Source organism: Canis lupus, chromosome 26 (assembly GCF_011100685.1).
Source record: "Canis lupus familiaris isolate Mischka breed German Shepherd chromosome 26, alternate assembly UU_Cfam_GSD_1.0, whole genome shotgun sequence".
In the NCBI taxonomy this organism is placed as follows: domain Eukaryota; kingdom Metazoa; phylum Chordata; class Mammalia; order Carnivora; family Canidae; genus Canis; species Canis lupus.
Genome location: NC_049247.1, coordinates 18,475,417 through 18,497,559, shown reverse-complemented (window position 1 = coordinate 18,497,559; position 22,143 = coordinate 18,475,417). Strand labels below are relative to the sequence as shown.

General features: G+C 50.5%; 1 protein-coding gene across 5 annotated transcripts in view; it reads right to left on the bottom strand.

Moving 5' to 3' along the window:
• Positions 1 to 8,060: 8,060 nt before the first annotated feature.
• The window catches only part of SSH1 (slingshot protein phosphatase 1), a 61,798-nt gene continuing 47,715 nt past the window's right edge, over positions 8,061 to 22,143 (bottom strand). For all 5 annotated transcript variants that reach the window (XM_038575429.1, XM_038575430.1, XM_038575427.1 and 2 more), the window contains 4 exons: positions 21,072 to 21,218; positions 19,331 to 19,531; positions 16,734 to 17,301; positions 8,061 to 14,132 (listed from right to left, as the gene is read on the bottom strand). In XM_038575429.1, the coding sequence (XP_038431357.1) occupies positions 12,879 to 14,132; positions 16,734 to 17,301; positions 19,331 to 19,531; positions 21,072 to 21,218 (2,170 nt within the window). In that variant the 3' untranslated portion in view covers positions 8,061 to 12,878. The remainder of the gene's footprint in view (positions 14,133 to 16,733; positions 17,302 to 19,330; positions 19,532 to 21,071; positions 21,219 to 22,143) is intronic.

Genomic DNA, 22,143 nt, shown 5'->3' with positions numbered 1-22,143 from the left:
AGAGCCCACCCATCTGGCCTGGAGCGACCCTCCGTGCCCCCAGGGCTGCAGAAGCATCCTGACACCCTTTGGCCATCCCTGAGATGCTTCTGGACCCACAGGAGGAGGGGGCATGGGTGACAGGGCCCTTTCTTACCTTCACTTTGGAAGCTTCTAATCACACCCCAAGCTGACCTTGTGTTTTCTCTCACTTCCCTTTCCTGGGGGACGGGAGGCGGATTGAACTCCTGAAGCCACAGGACTCGCTGTGTGTCCCTGTATTGTCCACACTCACTTCCTTCTTCCAGAAAGCAGACTTGGGGCTGTGGTCAAGGGCCTCCTGGGGCTGGGGATATGAACTTCCCTTCTCCACTGTATGCTTTGGTAAGTGACAGTCACCTTTCTGAGCCCATGGTCCCTCAGCTGTTAAATGGGGACAACAGCATTTCCTTGGAGTTCTTAGGATTTAATGAGAAAACAAGGCCCAGGATAAAGGCCTAAAACTATTGCTCTCCTCCACCCCTCTCTAGGGCCTCCTCAGGCCTAGGAGACCCCTGCTTGGTCTCCCCAGAAGCCCAGCCCTGCTGACTGCTTGGGGGCAGAGCAGCGAGGATAGCTAAGGCCACAGGTGGATCCAGCAAGATCCATGCTGTGAGAATTTGGACATGTCACTGGCCTCTCTGAGGCTGAGCTTCTGCATCTGTGAAAGTAGGAGCTTCACTCCTAAAACTGAGACCGCAGTGCCTGTCCATTCGTCCAGCGCTCACTGTATGATCCAGCCTTCATTGCCTTGTCAACCATTTCATGGGCACCAGTGCCATAGACAGCCCCTGGTCCAGGAACCATTGCTCAGAGAGGTGGAGTGACGTGTCCACAGGCACCAAGCTAGGCATAGTGATGCTATCCTGAGCCTCACTCTCCTCTCTGTGTATCTTCCTTCCATTGGGTAACAGTCCTCACACCGGAGGCACTCCCACTCCCACTCAAATTTCCCTACTTCCTTTGTAGGCTCTGTGGAGAGATGACCCCTGGAAGAGCACTTACTAACCCAGCTCCTCAAGAATCAGCACGGAGGCTGTGACAGGGTCATGGCTCCATGTGCACCTAGTCAGGAAGTGGAATGGAGAAACACCCCAGAGCCAGCCCAGGTATAGGAATACAGTTCTGGGAGGTGCTTTGGCTCCCTAGACCTAGAGCCAAACAGAAATGGATTTGATGCCTTCAAAAATGTGAGCACCTACTTCCTCCTGGCACAGAGCAACGCACTGGTGTCAGGTAGAAGAAATGGGAGAACTCACCCCAAATCATAGAGGCCCATGTTTATGGTGGACTTACTATGTGGACTCTCATTTGATCCTCACTACACCAAGTGATCAGTGATATAATTAACCCTAAGTGGCAGATAGGGAAAATGAGGCCCAGAGAAGGAAAGTGATTTTACGCATTTAGTCGGTGTTGGAGCTCGGATTAGGAACCCCCACAGCCTGACTTCGGGCCTGAATTCTCTCTTTACAGTGCTATTTATTATTTACTGAACACCTACTACGTACAGTCATTGCAAGTCATCTCCACCCCTCCCTATAGACTGTAACCCTTTTTTACAGACAGGTTACTGGGCCAAGGTGACACAGCCAGGAAGTGGCACAGGAAAGATTCAATCAGGACTGCCTGACTGCCGCAAACCTCTCAAGGCCCAAGACGAGAAGAGATCAATTCCACCATTCATCATTTTATTTATCCATTCATTGAATAAATACTTGTTGAGTGTCTATTATGTCAGGCACAGAGTGGGCCACAATAAAGCTGACCCAGCCCCCAACCTAAGGGGTTCACAGTCTTGTACATGCCCATGGGGTGCTCAGACTAAATAGCCCTCTCTCCCAGACTTGAGGGCACGCTATTAGGGGTGGCTTTCTGGAAGAGCTGGCTCTGGAGTTCTATTTTCTGGCTGGGCAACCTGGGTAAGTCATTTCAACTTCTGAGTCTCTTCATCTGAACAATGGTGGAAACAAAGCCACCTTGTCTAGGGTGGCTCAAGAGGTGTCACCTGTTACAAGTAACATTAGGATCCCAACCAAGCCTGCACTGCAGGGCAGGGAAAGTGGGCAGAGGGAAAAGGTGTGATGTCACTGAGGTCTAGGCCCTGGGAGGGGACGGTAGAGTGCCGAAACCCTTGGAAGGCAAGAACACAGACGAACGGGTGAGGAGAGCCCAAAGGCCCCAGACAGGGTGTGGCCTCCATGAGTTAGGGCCAGAACTGTGACCTCAGTTGGACCCCTGGGGCTTCCAGCGGGAATGAGGTCAGGGCTGGGAGAGCGTGGCCCGGAGAGAGGAGGGGACCTGGCAACGTGTTCAAGGACTATGTGAAGCAGCAAAGGGGGTTGGTGGTGATGGAAGATTCTGGGCTTAAAGCTGTATAGTGTTGGTGTCACCCGGATTCACATCCAGATCAGAGACTCCTTAGTGACCTTAGGCGGGTGTGATGTCACTTCTCTGAGCCTCTGTTTCTTCCTTGCACTGCCAGTTTGACAGATGGAATCACATATTAAGAATGATCTTATTTGACAAATGCAGGTATAGCACGTACCTGGGCCCGGTGCTACACTAAGCCCTTTATGCACGCATATTTTTAACGAGAGGTATGTGGCCCAGCGGCTGGCTTGTACACCACGAGCGCGAGCAGCTACTGTCGCTACAGACATCATGTGATTTTGATACAATGACTGTGTTTTACTTTCTAATCAGGAAAAACAACAATAACAACCAGGAAAGCAAATTCCATTTTGGGAGCAGGACGGGGCCACGTAGGGCAGCTCTGGGAGCCTGGCTGGGAGCGAGACCAGGATGAGAATTCGGGGTCGGCGGGGAGGGGGGAGCAGTCCTGCGAGGGCTGTGCACTTGGGATCTTCTCCCAGGGCCTCGGGGAAGAACATCGGGAATTGGGAACTCTTCCCTATGGGAAACGGGCCGGTCCCGGAAGCTGTCCAGACACAGCGAGCGGGTGCGTGCCTGCGATCGTCTGGGGCAGGGGGGGCGGTTTCGAGGAGGCTTCCCGGGTCACTGTCCAGCGCAGGTCTTGCTGGGTCTTGCGTCCTCTCCACCCCAGCCTCCGGTGCCCGTCCACGGCCTCGCTGCCAGCCGCCAGCCGCAGCCGTCTGTTGTGGCAGATGTTTGGCTGTGCCATGGCAACGCCAGAACAGGATGTGCCTCTGGATCGCAGCAGGGACAAGCCCACGCTCACAGGCCGCCCACGCCGTTCCCTTCCCCAAAGGCGTATTGCGAAGAACCACTCAGGTCCAGGTTGGGATGGATGGTGTTTGTATCCGGAGAAAGGCCGAGCCAGCATCCTCCAAGGGTTCAGTGGCAGGGGATGGGGAGGGCGTGTGTGCATATCCCAGCTGAGATCTCCCCCTCCTTGCTCCAGTTTGCTTCCCTCTGCCCTTCAGAGTGATGCTAAGGGAGCAGGGTGGAGAGGAGAGCTGCCCATCCACAGGGTCTGATCTGTGGGTGTCCAACCATTGGCTTCCCCTGTTGCAGCAACTAGTCATTGACGGATTGCTTTTTTGCCGGGACCTGTGCTAGGTACTTTATCTAACAAATAACACTAAAATTCGGGGGTATGTACTGAGTGCTGACTACCCAGTGTTAATCTTTAGTACATCGTTATGAGGTTATTTTTGTTCTTCAACTCGGGAAACTGAGTCACAGGGATGTCAAGCCACTTGTTCCAGGTCACAGAGTACGTAAGTCAGGGAGCGGGGATTGGGACCCAGGCCCGTCTTGCTCCAAAGCCCTTGACTGGAAGAGTGACACTGCCAGCGCCGGCTACATAATTTGCAGGGCCCAATTGCAAAATGAAAAGGCCTGATTTTTGTTAAAGAGTTATTAGGGATATCAAAGGAGCGACAAGCAGAGCATTAGACCAGTCGCAAAGCCCCTGCAAGCAGCACAGAGCCCCTGCAGCTGCCCGTGGAGCCTACCCTGGATGCTACACTGCCACCCCCAGATGCTCAGAGGATAGGCCTGAGCAGGCTGGAGAAGCTCACGGACCAGGCTAGCAAACCACTGCAATCTGGGAGCAGATCGCAATCTCTGTCTATTCCAGACGCCTGTGCTAGCTCATCAGAAGGGAGGAGTGACCTTCTCCCGCAAAATGCTCTGCTGCGTCCCCCAGAGCCATGAGCCTGGGAGCTTACGGTGCAAATTTTAGCTCAATACAAAAGCATTCCTTTATTAAATCTTTACATTTCCCTTTTTTGTTATAAAAATAACATAATCCTGTTGCAGAGATACTGGAAAATAAGTTAAAAGGAGGAAAAAACAGGGATGCCTGGCTCAGGGTGTGATCCCAGGGCCCGGGATCGAGTCCCACATCGGGCTCTCTGCATGGAGCCTGCTTCTCCCTCTGCCTGTGTCTCTGCCTCTCTCTCTGTGTCTCTGATGAATAAATAAATAAAATCTATTTTTTTAAAAAAAGGAGGAAAAGACATAAACCTTGAATCCTACCTGTCCGACTCCATTTCTGTTAGCAGGTGGTGCATTTTCTTCCTGTCTTTTACAGAAGGGTTTTCTGTCAGGACCCCCAGAGATGAAACAGATGGCCTTTCTTTGTCCCCAGCGTCTGGCACATGGCAGGGGAGCCACGGATGGGGGGAGGATGTTGGAATGGATGCTATAAAGGAACCTGGCTTGAGTGACCTTTCACGTGCTTCTGGACTCTGAAAGACTAAGGATTATTAGATTCATAGCTAATGCCCGGTGCTGACCTAAGGTTTGGTCCAATGTGCCAAGCCCTTTTGGGGGTCCAGAAGGTGACAGGCACCATCCTTATCTCAGAGAGACTTGGTTTAGGCAATCATGGGTGTCCCCAAATTTTCTAGGCCTTGGTGAATGAAACTAGGACTCGCTTTCAGAGCCTATTTCATTCATTTGCTCACTCACAATCATCAAATATTTATTGAGCACCTACTATGTGCTCAGCATTACACTGTGTACACTATGGGCTATTTTCCATGGGGGAATGGATGGTGGGGTAGAAAGTCTATAAATTTGGAGTCAGGCACCCTGGACCTTTGTCCCTTTCTGGCTGTGCAGCTCTAACCCACCTTTCCTAACCTCTCTGCGTTTGTACCTTTTCGTTTGTAAAAGGGGGTCTTTTCAGTTGTGAGGACCAACATATATCGGTAACATATGTGCAACACTTGCAAGCTCAGCTAGGCTACTTCCTGCTTGCCTCCCTCCCCCCATCCCTCCCGCCCTTACCAACAGTAACGGCCACCATGATACAGCATGGATGATGTGCCAGGCAAAGGGGGTTGTGTACATTTATCAGCTAATTCTCAAATTCTTGGCTCCATGAGGTAGGGTAGCATTGTTCTTAACCCATTTTGATATCAAACTTCCAAACCAGAGAGAGCTCACCCCCAACAAACCACTTGCACCTGCATCTGCAGGGCCCCATGCATCCTTTTCTGTGCTGGGAGGCTGCTCATGCCAGCACCATTTTATTTGCTGGAACAGTTTACACCGAGAGGACTTTTGAGCTGAAATGGGACCCTTTACAAATATACTTCAGGATGCACGAGCAATTTCTCCTTAAAGGCAAAAAAAATGGTGGATATGACTCGGGAGAGAGAGGTACATTTTGTATCATCCAAATAGCCTTTGGAGCATGACGTGGGTCAGATTTCCCGGGGGCTGGAGGTTTCATTTCTGACTCCTGTGTTTTCTTGTTGATATCTATAGGGCGATCAACACGCATCCATCTTCAGGTTGCTTTTTCTACTTCTGGGGTGGGGACGGCTCTGGGTAAAGTTTCAGGTGGGGAAGAAGCAGTACCTATGGGCCTCACCACTTTCCAGATGCAACCGTGGGCAAACCACTTAGACTCTGCAGGCCTGTTTCTTCAGGTCTGAACTGTGGTTAACATCAACAGGGCTGCCTGGAGGGCTCTGGGATTCCTTATGTAAAGTGCTGGGTACACAGAAGGGTCAGTATGATCTGCTCCTTCGTGCTAGGGCATGGGATGTGTGGCTGGTATTTCCCGGCAGGGCTCACTTTGCATGCTATTGATGGACATCTTTAGAAAGGGCTTATCTGGGGGCACCCGGGCGACTCAGTGGTTGAAGGTCTGCCTGTGGGTCAGGTCCTGATCCTGGGGGTCCTGGGATGGAGTCCCCTGCAGGGAGCCTGCTTCTCCCTCTGCCTGTGTCTCTGCCTTTCTCTGTCTCTCATGAATAAATAAAATCTTAAAAAAGGAGGGGAGCTTACCCAACTATACAGTGAATCCTTCTGAAATGCCATTCTCCAAGTCCTGCCTTCTGGAGTATCCTCCAAGCACCTCACGGAGGGGCTTCTCCAGGCGTAAACACAAACAAGCAGGAGGGTCCTCCTCTATAAAACTACCCCCGCTGGAGGAGTGACCTGGAATCACACTCAACCTCAGCATCGTTACTCTGAGGATGAAATCAGGGTAAAACCAGCCAATTAGAGGAACGTTCTCCAAAGTGCCCTCGGTAAGCGGAGTATCTGACTGAGTTTTGGAACACCATATTCCGTTAGGGGGATGTGGGTGTTGTCTCTAGGAAGCATGTGTGGAATGCGATTGTAGCTAGCAAAGTGGAAGCCTGCCCCATTGCATCACATTCTTATTTTGATGGTTTTTGTGCTCAGCCATTAGAATTCCCAGGGACTCCATCAGGAACATACAGCGTGCTGGGCCCCATCCTCAGGCTCTGGTTCATGGCTGGAGCTTGAAGAGAATTTGGGAGGGGTCTCCAGACTTGCCAACAGACTGTCCTGAACCATGACCCTCAGTGGTTTGGTTTCAGAACCATCTTACAGAAAGGACTGCCCTGCAGCATGCTGGCATCAACCACTGGAATCACCGTCCCCCCTTCGGCTTTGATTTCATACTCCATCAACAATTCCTAACCATAATTTGGCTTCGAATGTAGATTTGTCTAGAGGACTCAATGTGCTAATTGGCAAGTGAGAGTAATCGGACCTGCCTGACCGCTATAATTTTGGCTCTAAAGTCATCAGCTTGCATTCTGGTTTATCCATCAGTCCCCTGTGAATCCAGGCGACAGACACAGCATGCCGAGGTGAGCTAAGCTGTTTCTTGGATACACAGGCACTGGAATTTAGTGGTCATGCCAAGGTACTTGTGGCAGACAGCAGTGCTCACCGAGCGTGCGTGCACATCTCCCAGCAATCCCGGCGGTCGGGGTGGAGCCATGTGACTGGGTCTCGCCCATGATGACATAAAGAGGTGCGATGTGGCACATCTAAAGGCAGTGAAGGAGCACCTGGGTGGCTCAGCGGTTGAGCGTCTGCCTCTGGGTCAGGTCATGATCCCGGGGTCCTGAGATCGAGTCCCACATGGCGCTCTGTGTGGGGTGCCTGCTTCTCCCTCTGCCTAGAGCTCTTCCTCTGTCTCTCATGAATAAAATTTTAAAAATTAAAAAAAAAAAGTGAAGAGTGAACGTGAGTCCCCGTGCTTTCACCCTGACTGCACAGCCAGAGCAAAGAACTCGAAATAGCAGGGTTTAAAGTAGCTCAGCTTCATGAGTCAACAGGGGAGAGCCACCAAAAGGTCCTGACCTGCAGTGGGTTGTGACCTTGGCATGAGTTAAGCCTTCGTTGTGTGCAGCAACTCTGGTTCCCTAGAACTCCTGCCCTGGCCACCAGCAATCATTAGCCTCCATGGTCTCCTCTCCTGTGACAGGTTGGTGGACTAACTTAGGTGGTAGGGTCAAGCACACTCTAGCTTTCTGCTTTTGTGCAAGATACCCCACTGAGCAGGGACTTTTTTTTTTTTTTTAATACAAATAGCCACCCACAAGTGGGACTGCTCTTCCTTAATGACCAAATCAGGAGGAAAAAACAAGACAATTCCTGGAGGAGCTAACACTTTTTCCCTTGGTCTTTCCTTCAGTCTAATGAGTCCAGGTTTCTGGCACGGGGCTTAGCACAGGGTAGGTGCTCAGAGAAGATTGGCTGTTATGACGATTGCAGATATGCTGTCTTGGCAAGGGTTGAAGCAGCAGTTTCCTTTTGCACAAGTTCACAAGTCATCAAACATTTATAAAGAAAAAGTTTATTATCATCACAAGAAGCACACAGACTATTACAGTACACACCAACAGAAGTAAAAAAAAAAGTGCATTATGCATCTTCTACTGCAAATTCACAGTACAAAAGATACTGCTTTTTAAATATATAATATAAAAAAAAACACGAAGGAAAACAATAGAATAAAAAAAATCATTGATATCTTAACGCAACACACTGGAACCCACTGGCAGCTTCTGAAAACCAAAGAACTTATCTTACAGAGCTCCTGATTTTGCAGGGGCTGGTGTCTGTTCCTGAATTTTGTTGCAGAGAGCTTGGGACACCAACAGAGGAGAAAACAGGGTGGCCTAGGTGGTAACCACATCTCTGTGAAACAACTGTGTGATGGGGGTGAGGGTGGGGGAGTGGAGGAGGTGCCGCCCCAGCTGGCTAGCGAACCAAATTCTGTGCTTTCCTTCCTACTGTGGGACACAAGGTGAGCTAGTGCCTGCCTCGCTTGCAGGAACCACTGTCGCTCCTTGGACAGTGGTGGGGGGGCACTCCTCTCCCCAACCCCCTCAACCCTGCACATGACTGCACAGCAGATGAGCACAAGTAGGAGGTAGGGTAAGCTCCGGCCCTCACGCCAACCACCACTGACAAGGCAAAGGTCCAATCACAGAAGGTGACAGCTTACCAGTTTCCCATAAATACACAGTATTTGTAAACTATTATTAAGGCACTCAATTGTAAAACAATAATTACAGTGTCGGAAAAGGGGCGGGGTGGGGGGGAAGCAGCCACCTTCTTGTGTGGCACAGCCAACACGAAGGACAGCAGAGAACCGGTGGGCTGGTTATAAAGACTCCTGTTGAAGAGGCTGGATGGGGCCAGGGCCGTGGCACCCACTACAAGACAAAAGGAGGTCGCATTGGGTCTATCGAGAGCAGCGCTGCACACAGCCCCACTCCAGATCGGTCAGGTGATCTGCTTTGTACTCGCATGACAGGGCACATGTGTGGATGGGCGAGAAGGGACCCACAAAGTGATTTGATTCAAGTTGCATATATATATATGTATGCAGAGTGAACTCCTAGACACAGAAACTCAGTCATACACAATAAAAAGACCAAGAAGCTGAGCATGGGGTGGGGGTGGGGGTGTCAGTGGACTACAGTTTGGCATGCAGCATTGGCAAGAACCCGCACAGTGGGAGTGGAGCTAAGGGTCACAGACTCCTTAGCCTGCCTAGCTCTCCTGCCAGAGGTCGAGTGCCCTCACTGGGTCTGGGGGAAGCCCTGCTAGGTGGCAAGCCAGAGTACGGCTGGGTGGGATGTGTGCTGGAACAAAGCATTTCTGGTCAACAGAGAACATGTCTTTCATATTCAGACACCTTGGGTAAGGTCAGTATATGACTTGACTAAAGGACGCATCACTTCTCCCCACTGGGGAGAAATGGCCCCAGGGGGGCAGGGGGAGTCATGAACCTTCTGGGGTCTGGCCTGTGTAGAAAGACAAGAGTGGCGAAGATCAGGGCTGTCCTGAAAATGTGAATTCTATTGCAATGTTGGCTCTACCCTGTGGCACCCTCTGGGCTTATTCAGGAGGAGAAGAGCTTAAGAATAGGCTGGAATGGTTTTTGGCTAGAGGCATGGGGTGGGACAGAGGGGGTGAGACAGTGCGGCCACTGGGGAGCAGCTGGTGAGTGGTCTCACATATGACGGACAGAGTGCCACTACCCAGGAGCGTGCTGTTCAGCACCCAAGGTTGGCATGGGTTCCCACAAAGAGAACAAAAAACTGGGGAATGCCAAGGGCAAGAAGCCTTGTTCTTAGGTTCATGCGGTGGGGAACATCAGTCCGACACCTCGAAGTAACTCCAAGGCAAAGAAACTGAAATCGGCATTATCGAATCATGGTCAGAGGGCAGCGTGGTTTTTTCTCTGTGCCCAGCTGCACCCTCATACTTGACAAGAAGACCCCGACCCTACCCCGGATCAATGCAAGATGACGATCTAGGGAAGTTCTAACTTGCGCTTACCACATGAAGTCAAGTAAAAGACAGAAAGGTGAGTTGGTACTAGAAAAGCAGTCCAAGGCTCAGGGAGATTTTCCAGTTGATCTAGCAAATCTCCATTCTCTATTTCAACAAGGGCATTCCCTGAAGATGGCAGTCACCACAATCAATGACTTTCACAGCAGAAACCCCTGCCTCTGACTTGTGCCACCCATGCTCGGCATGGTTGCCATCAGCAGATTCCAGGCAGAGCACTGGTCAAAGGGGGGCATATCTTATGGCACAGATCTTCTTTTCAGAGGCCAGCGTGAGGCTCTCTTTGCTAGGGTGCCCCCAGGCCCCACAGAATGCTCTTGGTGATGTGGGTTTCGGGGAAATGCTTGTTGTATCCTTTCCTACAGGCCAGAGTGTTACCTGTCCAATCAAGAATGCTCACACTTCACCCTGATGATGGGGACCCAGGCCCTAGTCTGCGTAGATGCTGACATGTAAGCTGTGCTTATGAAAACGAAAAGGATAACTAAGAGCCAAAGACTCACTCCAGTTTGTAACCCTCCTCCTACGCTTTCAAAATTAAAGTTTTCAAAAATATATTGTTCTCACGCACCGAGCCATCAAGAGCAACATAAGCCTGTCGGCATCAAATCTAAAGAATTATTCGACACAAAAATTGAGCCACCACGTGAAATTTAATTTGGCAAAACATATTGAACTCGATATGTTTTTTGAGGATGATGTTTCTTTTGGCTGGGGGCATGGGGGCAGCACAAGAGGGTTTTCAGGATGAAGTAGATAATCACCTTTTAATGTGATTTCAATTGACAGGGGTGGGAAAACAAATTCCTATAAAATAATGTTATGGTAAAAAAAAAAAAAAAATTAACAGCAGGGAGGGAAAGTTCCTGGAGAGAGCATTTCTGTATAAACTCTACCCATTAGTTGAAATGTGGACCACCTATGTCCACCCTTTGTCCTGAGGAGCCTGCCTGGGGTGCTCTCTAGAACAGCTGCTCCTGGGGACCCAGGTCTGACCAATGTAAGATAAAAGACGGCAGCCCTTTTGGCCACTTTCGGAGCTTGGCTGGCACCTGAGGGCTTCTAGCTTCACTGAATAAATCTGGCTGCAAGCTGACTGCACACCATACTCTGGGAGAGCTCTGGCCAGCAGCCTCTGCACCTACACAGCTACTCTGCCCTCGGTGAGAGCCACATGGGGGTGAGTAGGCAAGGTCTAGGCTGGGAGAAGGCAAGGGTTGGGCCTGAGGTGTCCAAGAAGGAGGGGAGGCCTTCGAATATGCCAGATTCTTCTTGGAGGGCCCTGGGCAGCAAATCTTGTCTATAAAGGTTTCTGATACAGCGTGAATTTCCTAAGCTTTGCAGGCTACATGGTGCCTGTTGCATATTGGATTTTTTTTTTTTAAATAACTCCTTAAAAATGTAAAAGCCATTCTTAGCTCATGGGTCTGTACACCAGAGTGTGTGGAATCCTTGGATGAAGCCTTTCTGCCTTACTACCAAGGTTCTTTTTTCCTCTCTCTTCAAAATACTTTACCAGCCTGTCTTGCCAACCAACAGCAGCAGACTCCCTCCACCCATGTGCCCAGAGCCTGTGGCAGCATGACGGGCACAGCTCACCAGATTCTGAAAGGACCCACTCCAGAGCCCAGGCCGGGACTAGAGACCCCTCCTCTACTCTGTCTTCACTGCCAGGAAGAGCCACTGGGAGACAGGAAGAGGTATCCTCAACCAAAGGAAGGGACAACTATAAACATCTGTGAAGCTTTCCAATGGTCTTGTTTCTCTGAGCAGCGGCTGAAGGGTTGCTCCCAGAGAGGGACTAGCAGGGTGGCTCACTACTGATGAAAGCCCCCTCTCCTCCCCAAACATGCTCCTGTGACCTCATGCACCCAAGGGGTTAGGGCTCCTGGCAGGACGATCTGTGTCTCGGAACCACTCCTGGCCCCCACCTGACTCTCTAGCACTTTCACAGCCTCAACACAACCACATCAGGTTCAACAGCAGATGAGATGCAGTGCATGCTCCATGGGTCCTGCTCCCCAGACCAGGGGGCACAGCATGAGGACATCACAGGTACCTCCTGCCTCCTCACCCCAGTGCCGGCCAGACACATCACTCCGCTGGGACAACACATCAGGACAAAGAAGTCAACCGCACAGATGATCTCCATGCCACATCAGAGTTGCTTCAACAACTAGACGACTTTGTGTAACTTCACCTAGAGGTGTTGGGTGTAGGCAACTTAAAAGTCTGAACACTTTTTGGGGTCCCAACCCCACCTCAATTCTTTTTGGAAAAACCTTTTCTGACACAGCATTATTCCCTGGAACGAGCCTTGGACACTACTGTATTTTAAAAATAAAAAGCACAGCAAGAACAGAGGTAGGACTTATACTGTCACCCCAGGGTTTCCCCGCAAGGGCCTGAATGAGCTAGGAACGTGCGCCGTGGTGAGGCAGCCTTCATTGCTGCCACTCGTTTGCATGGTGCAAATGGAGTATTTGTGATGTGTGCGCATATTTGCATATGCTCTTTTTAAAACAGGATTCTTCCTGAAAACACAGGACTTGGGGATCGGAGTTTTGTATCTACTGGCCGGCGGCTTTTGGCTTCCCTGGGCCACCCGACTGGCAAAACCACCCTTTCTTCTTGTGCTGGGTTATTCTTGATTTTTTTCTCTTCCTCTCTGTGGCAAGAGGGGGAGAGTGAGAATGTCAACTGTTTAGGAGAAATCACGGCCAAAACCCACAGTGAAACGAAGGGAGAGACCATGTGAAAATACACGTCTGATTACAGCAAGAGGCGGGTCAGCTTTTGCTCATCCATGAGGGGCTTCTCGAGTGTTCTGAAGCAGATTTCCCTGATGGTTGAGAGGTCGCAGTTGGGCTCCTCAGGGCTGCCGGGGGCTGATGCAAGAAGGAAGACTCGCTCAACTTGGCATCCCGGGAGTCGGTGAGGGTGGATGCGTCCGCCTCACTGGACAGGTCCTCTGTCGAGAAATTGAGACTTCCAAGCTTGGCCAGAGAGTGTGAGCGTTTCAGCGGGGACGAGACAGTGAGGCCTGCCAGCCGGAGCCGGGTCTCAATCTCCTGTGTCCGCTGCTTCACCAGCCCCGGCTTGCCTCGGATGCTGTGGATGCTGTCACTGCTGGAGCTCCGCGTCAGGTTGGAGCTCATGGAGGAGGACGTGGGGGTGTAGCAGATGGTCTTCAGGAAGTCCTTTGAGAAATGACTGGTGTGATCTAGGCGGGAGAGGAAGGGAGTGGGGCTCTTAAGTGGGGTGCCTTCCAACGGAGAGGGGATGGCCTCTGACTTCTCGTCACTCCCAGTGAGGATAGGCAGGGCTGGGGGCCCCGGCAGAGGAACAGGAGCCAGGTCGGGGTTCTCCTCGGGTATGCTGGGCTCCAGTCTGCTGCTGGTGCCATCCCTACAGGAAGATGCTGGGTCTGCAGGTGTGCCCTTCAGCCTCTCCAATTCTTTGGTGTGCTTTCGGACCAAACCTGCCTTCTGCAGCTGAATGATGGATTCCTGGTGCTGCATCAAGTAGCTGTTGGTTGTGGGCTTCTCAGCTTCTTTACTGAACAGAAGTCGCAGGTCCTTGGCTGGTTTCAGATCTTTCTTGGGTGGTGATTCATCCTTCGCTACTTCCATGCTTGGAGGGTTCTTGTCACAGTGAGAATTCTTCAAAAGGAGGGACTTTGGCGGGACTTTTTGGGTTTCTCTGGAAGGTTCCAAAACGCTAGCTGGTAGTTCTGGGGCTGCTGCAGCCCCAGAGCCGCCGGTGTCTGACCTCCTTGAGCCTGCTGGTGGTAGGAATGAGAGACTCTCGCTTGGGCCAGAGGCCAGTTTCTCTAAAGCTCGGGACCTGCTGGCTGTGTGGGCCACAAGGGAAGATGTGAGGTGGGGCAGGAAGGTTGGCTGGGTACAGATGGCAGGAGCGCCAGGATTCTCGCCTCGCTCCCTGAAGACCTCAGGAGCCCCGCTGGCTGTAGGGTACATGCAGTCAGCACAGGATTTGTAGGAAGGCTTCACCTTGTTAAGGATCCCAAATATAGCATCATGCTGAAAGGTGACAAGAACATCGTGAATATACAACAGTGAGCCAGACGCCACAAAACACAAGGAGGGTGTTAAGTGGGCTGTGCAGGCACCGGAGAGGCAGCGCCCACCCTTCAGTTAGCACAGAACAGAGGCCTCTTGGAACCCACTTGGCCATGAGTAGTGATGGTTAGAGATGCTGAACCAAACTTCCCAGAAGCTGTATGGCTATGATTACTGGGCAAATCTCTGGGTCACAGATCCAGCATGGTCAGAACCAGGGCTTGTTCAACCCTACCTTCACCATCTCATATGGGTGCCCCTCCCTTCCTTTCCCTTTCAGAAAGAATCTCTTCTTGGGGAGTTTGTGGCCTGAAAATGGAGTTCTTCCCTTCCAGCACATACACATCATGGCTCCAAGGAACCACCATCTAGCCATTGGGTGTGGTCTTCACAGTGAGGAAACCAAGGGCAAAAATGGCTTTGGAAGACTCCAGTATAGACACAAACATGGGTCCTCACAGTCCCAGATGAGGGAGCCAGGCTGAGGTGGATTTTATATACCAATGGAGAACATGTTTGCATTGTTTTCCGAGGAAAGCCACCTACCTGGCTCTAAGTGAGCATGACATACGCCTCCACACCACACCCTCCTGGTGGGCAGAGCAACAGCCTACCTCCCTCACATGCCCATCAACAGATCCCAGGGCTGCTCCTCTGAGCTGATGCGGGCAACCAACCCTCTGCCTGACAGTGGTTTAGCTGTGGGATTCCCAAGCTAGTCTAAAACAAAGGCTTCTTGAAAAAGGGCTGCTGCTGCATCCTGTTTCTCCCTCCCCCTGCCCATGGCCCTGATCATCAGGGCCTTATCCCATCCTGTGTCACGCACATAGGGCCCCCAAGTCATGGAGTGGTCCAATACTGAAGGCATCATAAGGAAACCCAGCCATGATCCATAGAGGCTGCAGGGGAACACATGGAGAACGTGTGCTGGGGGGAGGTGGGAGGCCGGGTCTCCTGTTCCTAACGTTGTCAGGATTCCTGGGGTCAGCTTCCAGGTCGGACAGTGAGACCTGATCACCTCCGAACTCTTGACCCAGAAAGTTTTCTTAAACCCTGATCAAAGTTTCCTTCTAAAACCTTTAGAACCTAACGTTCTAAAACGTGGTGAAAAGTCCCACAGTGAGAGATTTAGGACTACCTTTTGGAGCCCAAGGAGCAATCAGGTGAGGGCGGGGGGGGGGGCACTCCACTCAACCAACTTGTATTTCAGGAGTGCCTGTCATGCACCAGCACTTGAATCAGGCACGGGGCTGTAAACAAGACATGGTCCTTGCTCTCAGGGTCTATTGTGGACCAGGAAACTGAGTGACAAGGGTGAGGATGGAGAGGGGTGAGCTCAAAGTTTTCTGCAGAGGGAAGGCTTCCCGGAGTGGCTGAACCTCAGCTAAGACCTTTGGGATGAGCAGGTGCTAATCAGGCTGAGGGGAGGAGAGGAGGTTCAGACCCCTCACAGCTGAACCGCTCACCAACCTGGCACCCTAGTGCACAAACAAGAGTTGAACAAGGGGAGGAGTACTTGTCTCTTGGTCCCATTCTTTAGAAAACATCACCTGTTCAAATTCCAGCAAAGGCAGGATATCCTTCATGCACCTTTTCACCCACCCCTACTGTATTTTTCATGACTCACCCCTGTGCCATCTCAGACTGATGAAGGCACTGCTGCCCTGGACAGACGTTTTGTATCACCTCTCTTTATGGGTATTTGCTCTTTGAGGGAAGGGGAGTGGCGGCAGAAATTCATGAGTAATTAACATTTGGTCTGGAATGTTCTATGGTCAGTAGATCTAATTTCCCATTTCATTTATATTAGAACATGGTAAAGACAAACCCTTTGGATGTGGGAATGCACCTGTCAGCTTTCCGAGTGCTCTCACTTACAAATCACAGCGGTCTTGGAAGATGGGCGGTGAGGCCAGGGGAAGTGAAGCTCTTTGGCCCCAGCCATGGCAAAAGCCAGTGCAGAGGGAGGGTGGAACCCAGAAGTGGGCAACACAGCACACCCCTCACAAAACCAGCCTTGGCTCCTGGGCCACTGGGAGGAGGGGAAAGCCTGGTGGAATTACTGATTTTTCTGAGCAGGTGCCATCTTGCTAAGACCTTATTGCAGAAAGCCCCCAAATGTGATAGCTACATGGGACTAATGGGGCCGAGCATTACAGTGAGTTGGAAGTCCAGACACTTGACAACACTGAGCACTTCCTAGCAATTTCTTAAACGTGGTATGAAGAAGCGACACAGCTGGGGTTTGTTTCAAGACAATTCAGAGTGTGGGAAAGTTGAGTGGGGTGGGGATGAAATAGGACCGGCCTTGTGTTGATAAATTTTGAAGCGGGGTGGTTAAGTTTTGTTTTACATTTTATGTAAGAAAGAAATCGACTTGGGAGCTCTGCCTGAGAGCTGCGTGGGGGAAAGAAGGCAAGCAGGAATGTGTGCCAGGCCCTGCAGAGCCCCGAAACCATGGTGCACCCGTACTCCTTGGCAGCCTGCAGCCACACTTCCATAAGGCCCGCTGGCAGGACGGGAGCCGCCGCCCTCCGCCCTCCATGCTGGCCCCCTGCCTACCTCGAAGTCGTCTGGACAGCTCCTCTTGCTGTTGTTGTTGTTGAGGTTTTCCCGGTTGAGCAGGCTCTTATCAAGCTGGGGCGGGGGCCGCCCCCACCGCCCTGCTCCCAGGGCCTCCTCCCCTTCCATCTCCTCCACCTGTGGTAAAGAGCCACTCCGGGCCTTGGGGCTCCCGAAGTCCAGTTTCTTCTTCACTTCCTTCTCACAGCGGTCAGGAGAGTCTTGGGGAGGTCTGGCTGGCGTGTGTGCCCCGGTTGGCTCGGCTGCTTCCTCCAACAGAGCATCCCTCTCCAGATCCTCCAGGTGGACCAAGCTGGCAGTTTCGTCACTGGGGGAATGCAGGAGGGGGTCTGACAGTCGCCGGAAGCAGCTGGGGAGAGTGGGTCCCCCTGGAGCTCTGCTGTCTGCAAACCCAGGCTGGGTGGCATCGTCCAAACAGGGCAGCCGGGCCTCCGGGCCGCTGTCCAAGGTCTCTGGCAAGAAGTCCCCAGACCCTTCGGGGTCATCCACAGGCTGCTGGAGGCAGGTCTTGCTCTGCTGGCGCCACAGCTTGTTGTGCCGCTGTTTGCTGTGGGGGGAGGGGAGCAGAGGAAGGTCATCATTAGGAGCCAGTGTCCAGAGGGTCGCAGGAGGAAGGGCAGTGGTGAGCCAGCAAGAGATAGCTCGGGGCTGACAGAAATGGTGCTAAGACCCTCAACCACCATGGCTCAAGCCTTAAATGACTGCCACACAATGACGCCATGGCAGACATGTGAAGGCAGTCTAAACCTCAAAGACCTCCACGGTCTCGGTGTCCCATCTCATTCTGTGAACTAAGGCTCTCCATGTGTCAAAAGGAGTAACAATCCTCTCCTCCCTGTATTGGAGGGAGATAGCAAGGACCGAAGCAGAGAGCTCATGCAGATTCACGGGCAAACGCAAAGCACACATGCGTCCGTTGGGACAATCAGAGAAAAATATGAGATTTTTTTTTTCTGGTTAGATAGATGACAGATCACTTTTAAAAACAGTTCTTATAAGGACGCCTGGGTGGCTCAGTGGTTGAGCGTCTGTCTTAGGCTCAGGGTGTGATCCCAGAATTCCAAGATCGAGTCCCACATTGGGCTCCCTGTGAGGAGCCTGCTTCTCCTCTGCCTTCTCTGTGTCTCTCATGAATAAATAAATAAAATCTTTAAAAAAAATTTTTTAAATAAAAATAGGTCTTATAATACCATGATAGTATTATCATAACACAGTTTTAATGTAAAGATCTAAAAAAAAAAAAAAAGGAGAGAAAACTTTAACGTGAAGGTCAGTAAGTCACCCCCATGACCCCCAGGGCCATACTCATTCCAACATCACATAGTTGTGTGGGCTACGATTAGAGAAGTCAATGTATAAAGACATTGGGAATTAAGGACCTGCTGTTGTTTTGCAATGCACGGAAGCACCTTGAACACTGGTGAATGCTCTGTGTGCACAGTCCAGGCAAGGCCAGGAGGGCCCCTAGATGGGGCTACAAGTCAAGATCAGTGCCTCATGGCTGTAACCCTGGCCTGAAGACCCCGGGTGAGGCTGTGAAGGCTGCAAACCCCTGAAGGCAGCAAGCATCTGAAGGGCTAAAGAGGAAGAAGGGCAAGATGCACCCGCCTCCTTTCCCTCCTCCTCCCCCTCCTCATCATCCTGGGGCTCTGCCTGGGGACCTGTCCGTAGCTCCCTGGTTGACAGTAAAGGGACTCTAGAGATGTCCAGGACTGTTCTCAGACCCCCGTTCCACCCTGCCAGGGCATTCCTGCATTCTCACACTTGCCCAAGAAACCAGTGGACTGAGCCTGTGGCCTCCTCATAATACCAGTCAGAAATAATCCAGACAGAAAAGGAGGGGAACAGGAAGAAAGTGAGTTCCAGCATCCAGCGGGGATCAGCCTCCATGGGGCCCCTCCACAGGAACCCTGAGGGCCAACAGACTTGGGTGTGCTCTCTCCCTGCTGCTGCCCACCGCTCGATGTAAGATAAGCTAACCTCCAGTGTCAGTTCCTCATCCCCCCATACACGGGGGACAACCTGTGCTTTGCAGACCTTTGCTGGGTGGGGGTTAGAGATGTCAAAAACTGCATTTTATTTATCATGAGCCAGGTCTAGCAAAGCATCTGCGAAGGTTAACTTGTACGGTACTCAGGTAAATCTCCCATCAGCCCTCCCCAGCAGGCTTTAATTCAACTCAGAGGGGGACACCGAGGCTGAGATTGGCAAGCCTGCCCTAAGGGCCCAGCTCATCAGTGCCAGAAGAGGGTTCACTCACAGTCCTTGAAACTGCCTGGTGGTGAGGCCTGGCATGGGGTTTGGTGCAAAGCAGATGCTCAGGAAACAGGGACGTCCACAGGCCTGTGCCACTCGTGACGTCATGCCCTGGAGTGGAAGCTGTGCACCATTCCCTCTAGCAGCAAAACAGCCTTCTGTGTGTGCCAACAAAATCAAACAGATCCCTCCTGGAAACCACTAATCAAACCCCAAACAATAGTTGTTTTTCTCGGCCCAGCTCCCCCTCCAGAGGCCGCTGCCAGGCCGGACGGGAGCCCGCTCGGTTCGCCAATCCTTCCCCACAGAGGCTCACCCACCTCGCGTCCAAGATGCCTTCATACTCAGACAGCTGCCTCATAAAGCCCGCATTGGGCCGTGTAATGCTGCGCTTCTGCTTCACGTAGTTGTACGCTTTTTCCAGAGGCCAGCCAAATTCCTTCATCGCATAGGCTATGACCGTGGAAGCGGATCGACTGACACCCATTTTGCAATGTACCAAGCACTTGGAATGGTTCCTCCTGCAGAGGCGGGAGAGAGTGTCCAAAAACCTCAACGATTTCATTCTCTTAGATTTCACCCAATGGTTTTTTTTTTTTTTTAAACCCTGAAGTTATCTCGGTGTCCAGACCCCCCTCCCCATGTCCTGATATTTATCCAGCAGATGGCCACACACCCTCGAAAGGAAATAACTTCACTGCAAAATCAATTAGCACACAATGGGAAATCGAGATAAATCTGTCCTGGCCTTGCCAAGTCGCACAGGGAGAGCTCCCAAATCAGGCCGCCTTCAGGGACAGAGTGGGATTGCTGGGACAGGCCAGGAGACCACAAATTCTTTTTTTGCAGGAAGCGAAGGGGCAGCGAAAGGGGCATCTGCAAAAGCTACACAGCTGCCACAACAGATGGAGGCGGGGCGCGGGGTTATTGCAGAGAAACGGGGTCAGCGAATTGAAGGCTTCGAGGCCCTGGGGCAGGCAAGATGTTCGCCAGACAAGGAGGGTTGGAGAGCCAGACCAAGGATGGCAGTGCCCTGGATTTGGACGAGGGGTAGAAGGCAGGTGGGCTGGTCGTTCGTAAGGAAGTGGTACTGTGGTAGAAATGGCAAGGCCGCCAACAGACAGCGTTTCTCGAGACTTCAGCGGGCTGGAGAATGGGAGGGGACCATGATGTTCAAAGGGGCTGCACCTGGGAGGCTTTATTTGGACAGGAGGCAGACCCACCAGCCTGCCTGTTTATATTGGAAGCAGCTGGCCCGTCAGGTGGGTCTGGGCTCCCTTCCTAGACCCCAGGCTTCAACTTCATCCCTATTTGTCAGTGCATTTTGTTTTTTGTTTTGTTTTTTTTTTGTTTGACTGCTGGTCTGGAGTCAATCCCCCAGGAATGCAAACAAACTAAGATTTGCTAAGGACATGCTACAGAGCTTTGAGCAGAAGGGGTACAAAGCAGAAGACGGGGCTCCTCTCCAAAGAATTGCAAAGGCTTCTCTCTCTCTGTTCTGGACTTTCGTAAGGCAGAGTTGCTCCATAGGAGAATAAGGGGAGGACAAGAGATGGGGGACACCAGTAACAAGCTCAGGGCAATGGAGACCTCTGACGGACCGTCCCATTCTTTGAACAGGAAAAGTGCACTAACTCAGGTACATTGTGGGCCATACCCTGGGCCTCTGCCTCAGCAGCTTCCTTTGGGGAAGCAGCCCCAAAGGTACCCACAGTCTACGACCTCACTCTCCTCCCTCCCTCAGCTCAGCGACTCCCCATAGACAGAGTTCCCAAGAATGTCCACTTGATATCAGATTCTTGCCTAGAAGCAGCGCTGATGACAAAAGTGGGGTCCGATGCCACAATTGATGACGGGTGAAAAAAAGACTCACTGGGGCCCCTACCTTGAGAAGATCAGTGACTGTGCTCTTTTGGTACAAGGGGTCCCACGCTCTAAAACCAAAAGTCCACAGACAGCAAAGGCTCCACAAACCAGAGACATCTGGGTCTGGGATTGCCATTAATTTCTGCCCACCCAGCATCTGCCAGACCAGTTTCTTTGGCTTCTCAACCCACTTACTTTGCTTTGTTTATAAAATGGTATGCTTCGTTCCAGTGGGCAAGAAGGTCTGTTGTCTCTTCATCATAGACTCGGATGTTATGATATGCAAATAAGCCAGGAAAAAAATTATCTATTTCTCTGGTGACATTTAAAATGTAGTCAACACTGTAATGAGAAAGAAAGAAAGAAAGAAAGAAAGAAAGAAAGAAAGAAAGAAAGAAAGAAAGAAAGAAAGAAAGAAAGAAAGAACGAACAATTGTGGAGAATCAGAATGAGGAATTACAAAAAAAAAAAAAGTAACAGAAAATTGAGCAAAGAAAAAAATTAAATACTCATAAAGTAGGTATGTTTCAGTGGGACTTTTGTTTTTCCTTAGTCTTTTTTTTTCTTTTTTTTTGCGTTTTCCAAATGCCCTCTATGTGACAAAAATGTATGATATTTACAATAAAGAACTAATCTCTTTGTAAAAAACTTACAAAACGAAAGTTCCAAGTATTGCTAAGCAATGTGAATTCTGGAAAACAGACATATGTATTACTTAAATATGTTTTCAGACACTCAAAGTTTCAAACTTTGTAACCGTTACGAATAAACACAGGCTTTAAAAAAAGTCTCCACTTTTAAATAGCTAAAAGAGTAGAATATAGCCATCCATTATTTATGTCCTTGAGAATTGCCTTAAATATTTTTGAAACAAGGCAGACTACAAATAAATAAATAAACAGTGGAGGGGGTTTTTGAATGCAGGTTCTCTAGTTCTCTAAACTTGATACTTATATTCCTGGAAGACCAAAATAATTTCAGGAGTTAGAAAATACCTCACATAGGGTGTAAGAAAATACTTATAAATGTTTTACAAAATACCTTTTAAAATCATTTATTTATTCCCAACCAGAGAAAGCATATAGTATCATTCTACATTTTAAGAACACTTTCTGTTGCAAGAACACATCTTAACCAGTAGTTCTAAAGATATATTTTAAGATTTGTTTAGTCTTGATTTTTAAATGCAGTAATTCAAGAATGCCATCATGTCAGATCCACAGAATGGTGATTTTGTGGCTGTGTTGTTTAAAAAAAAAAAAATGTC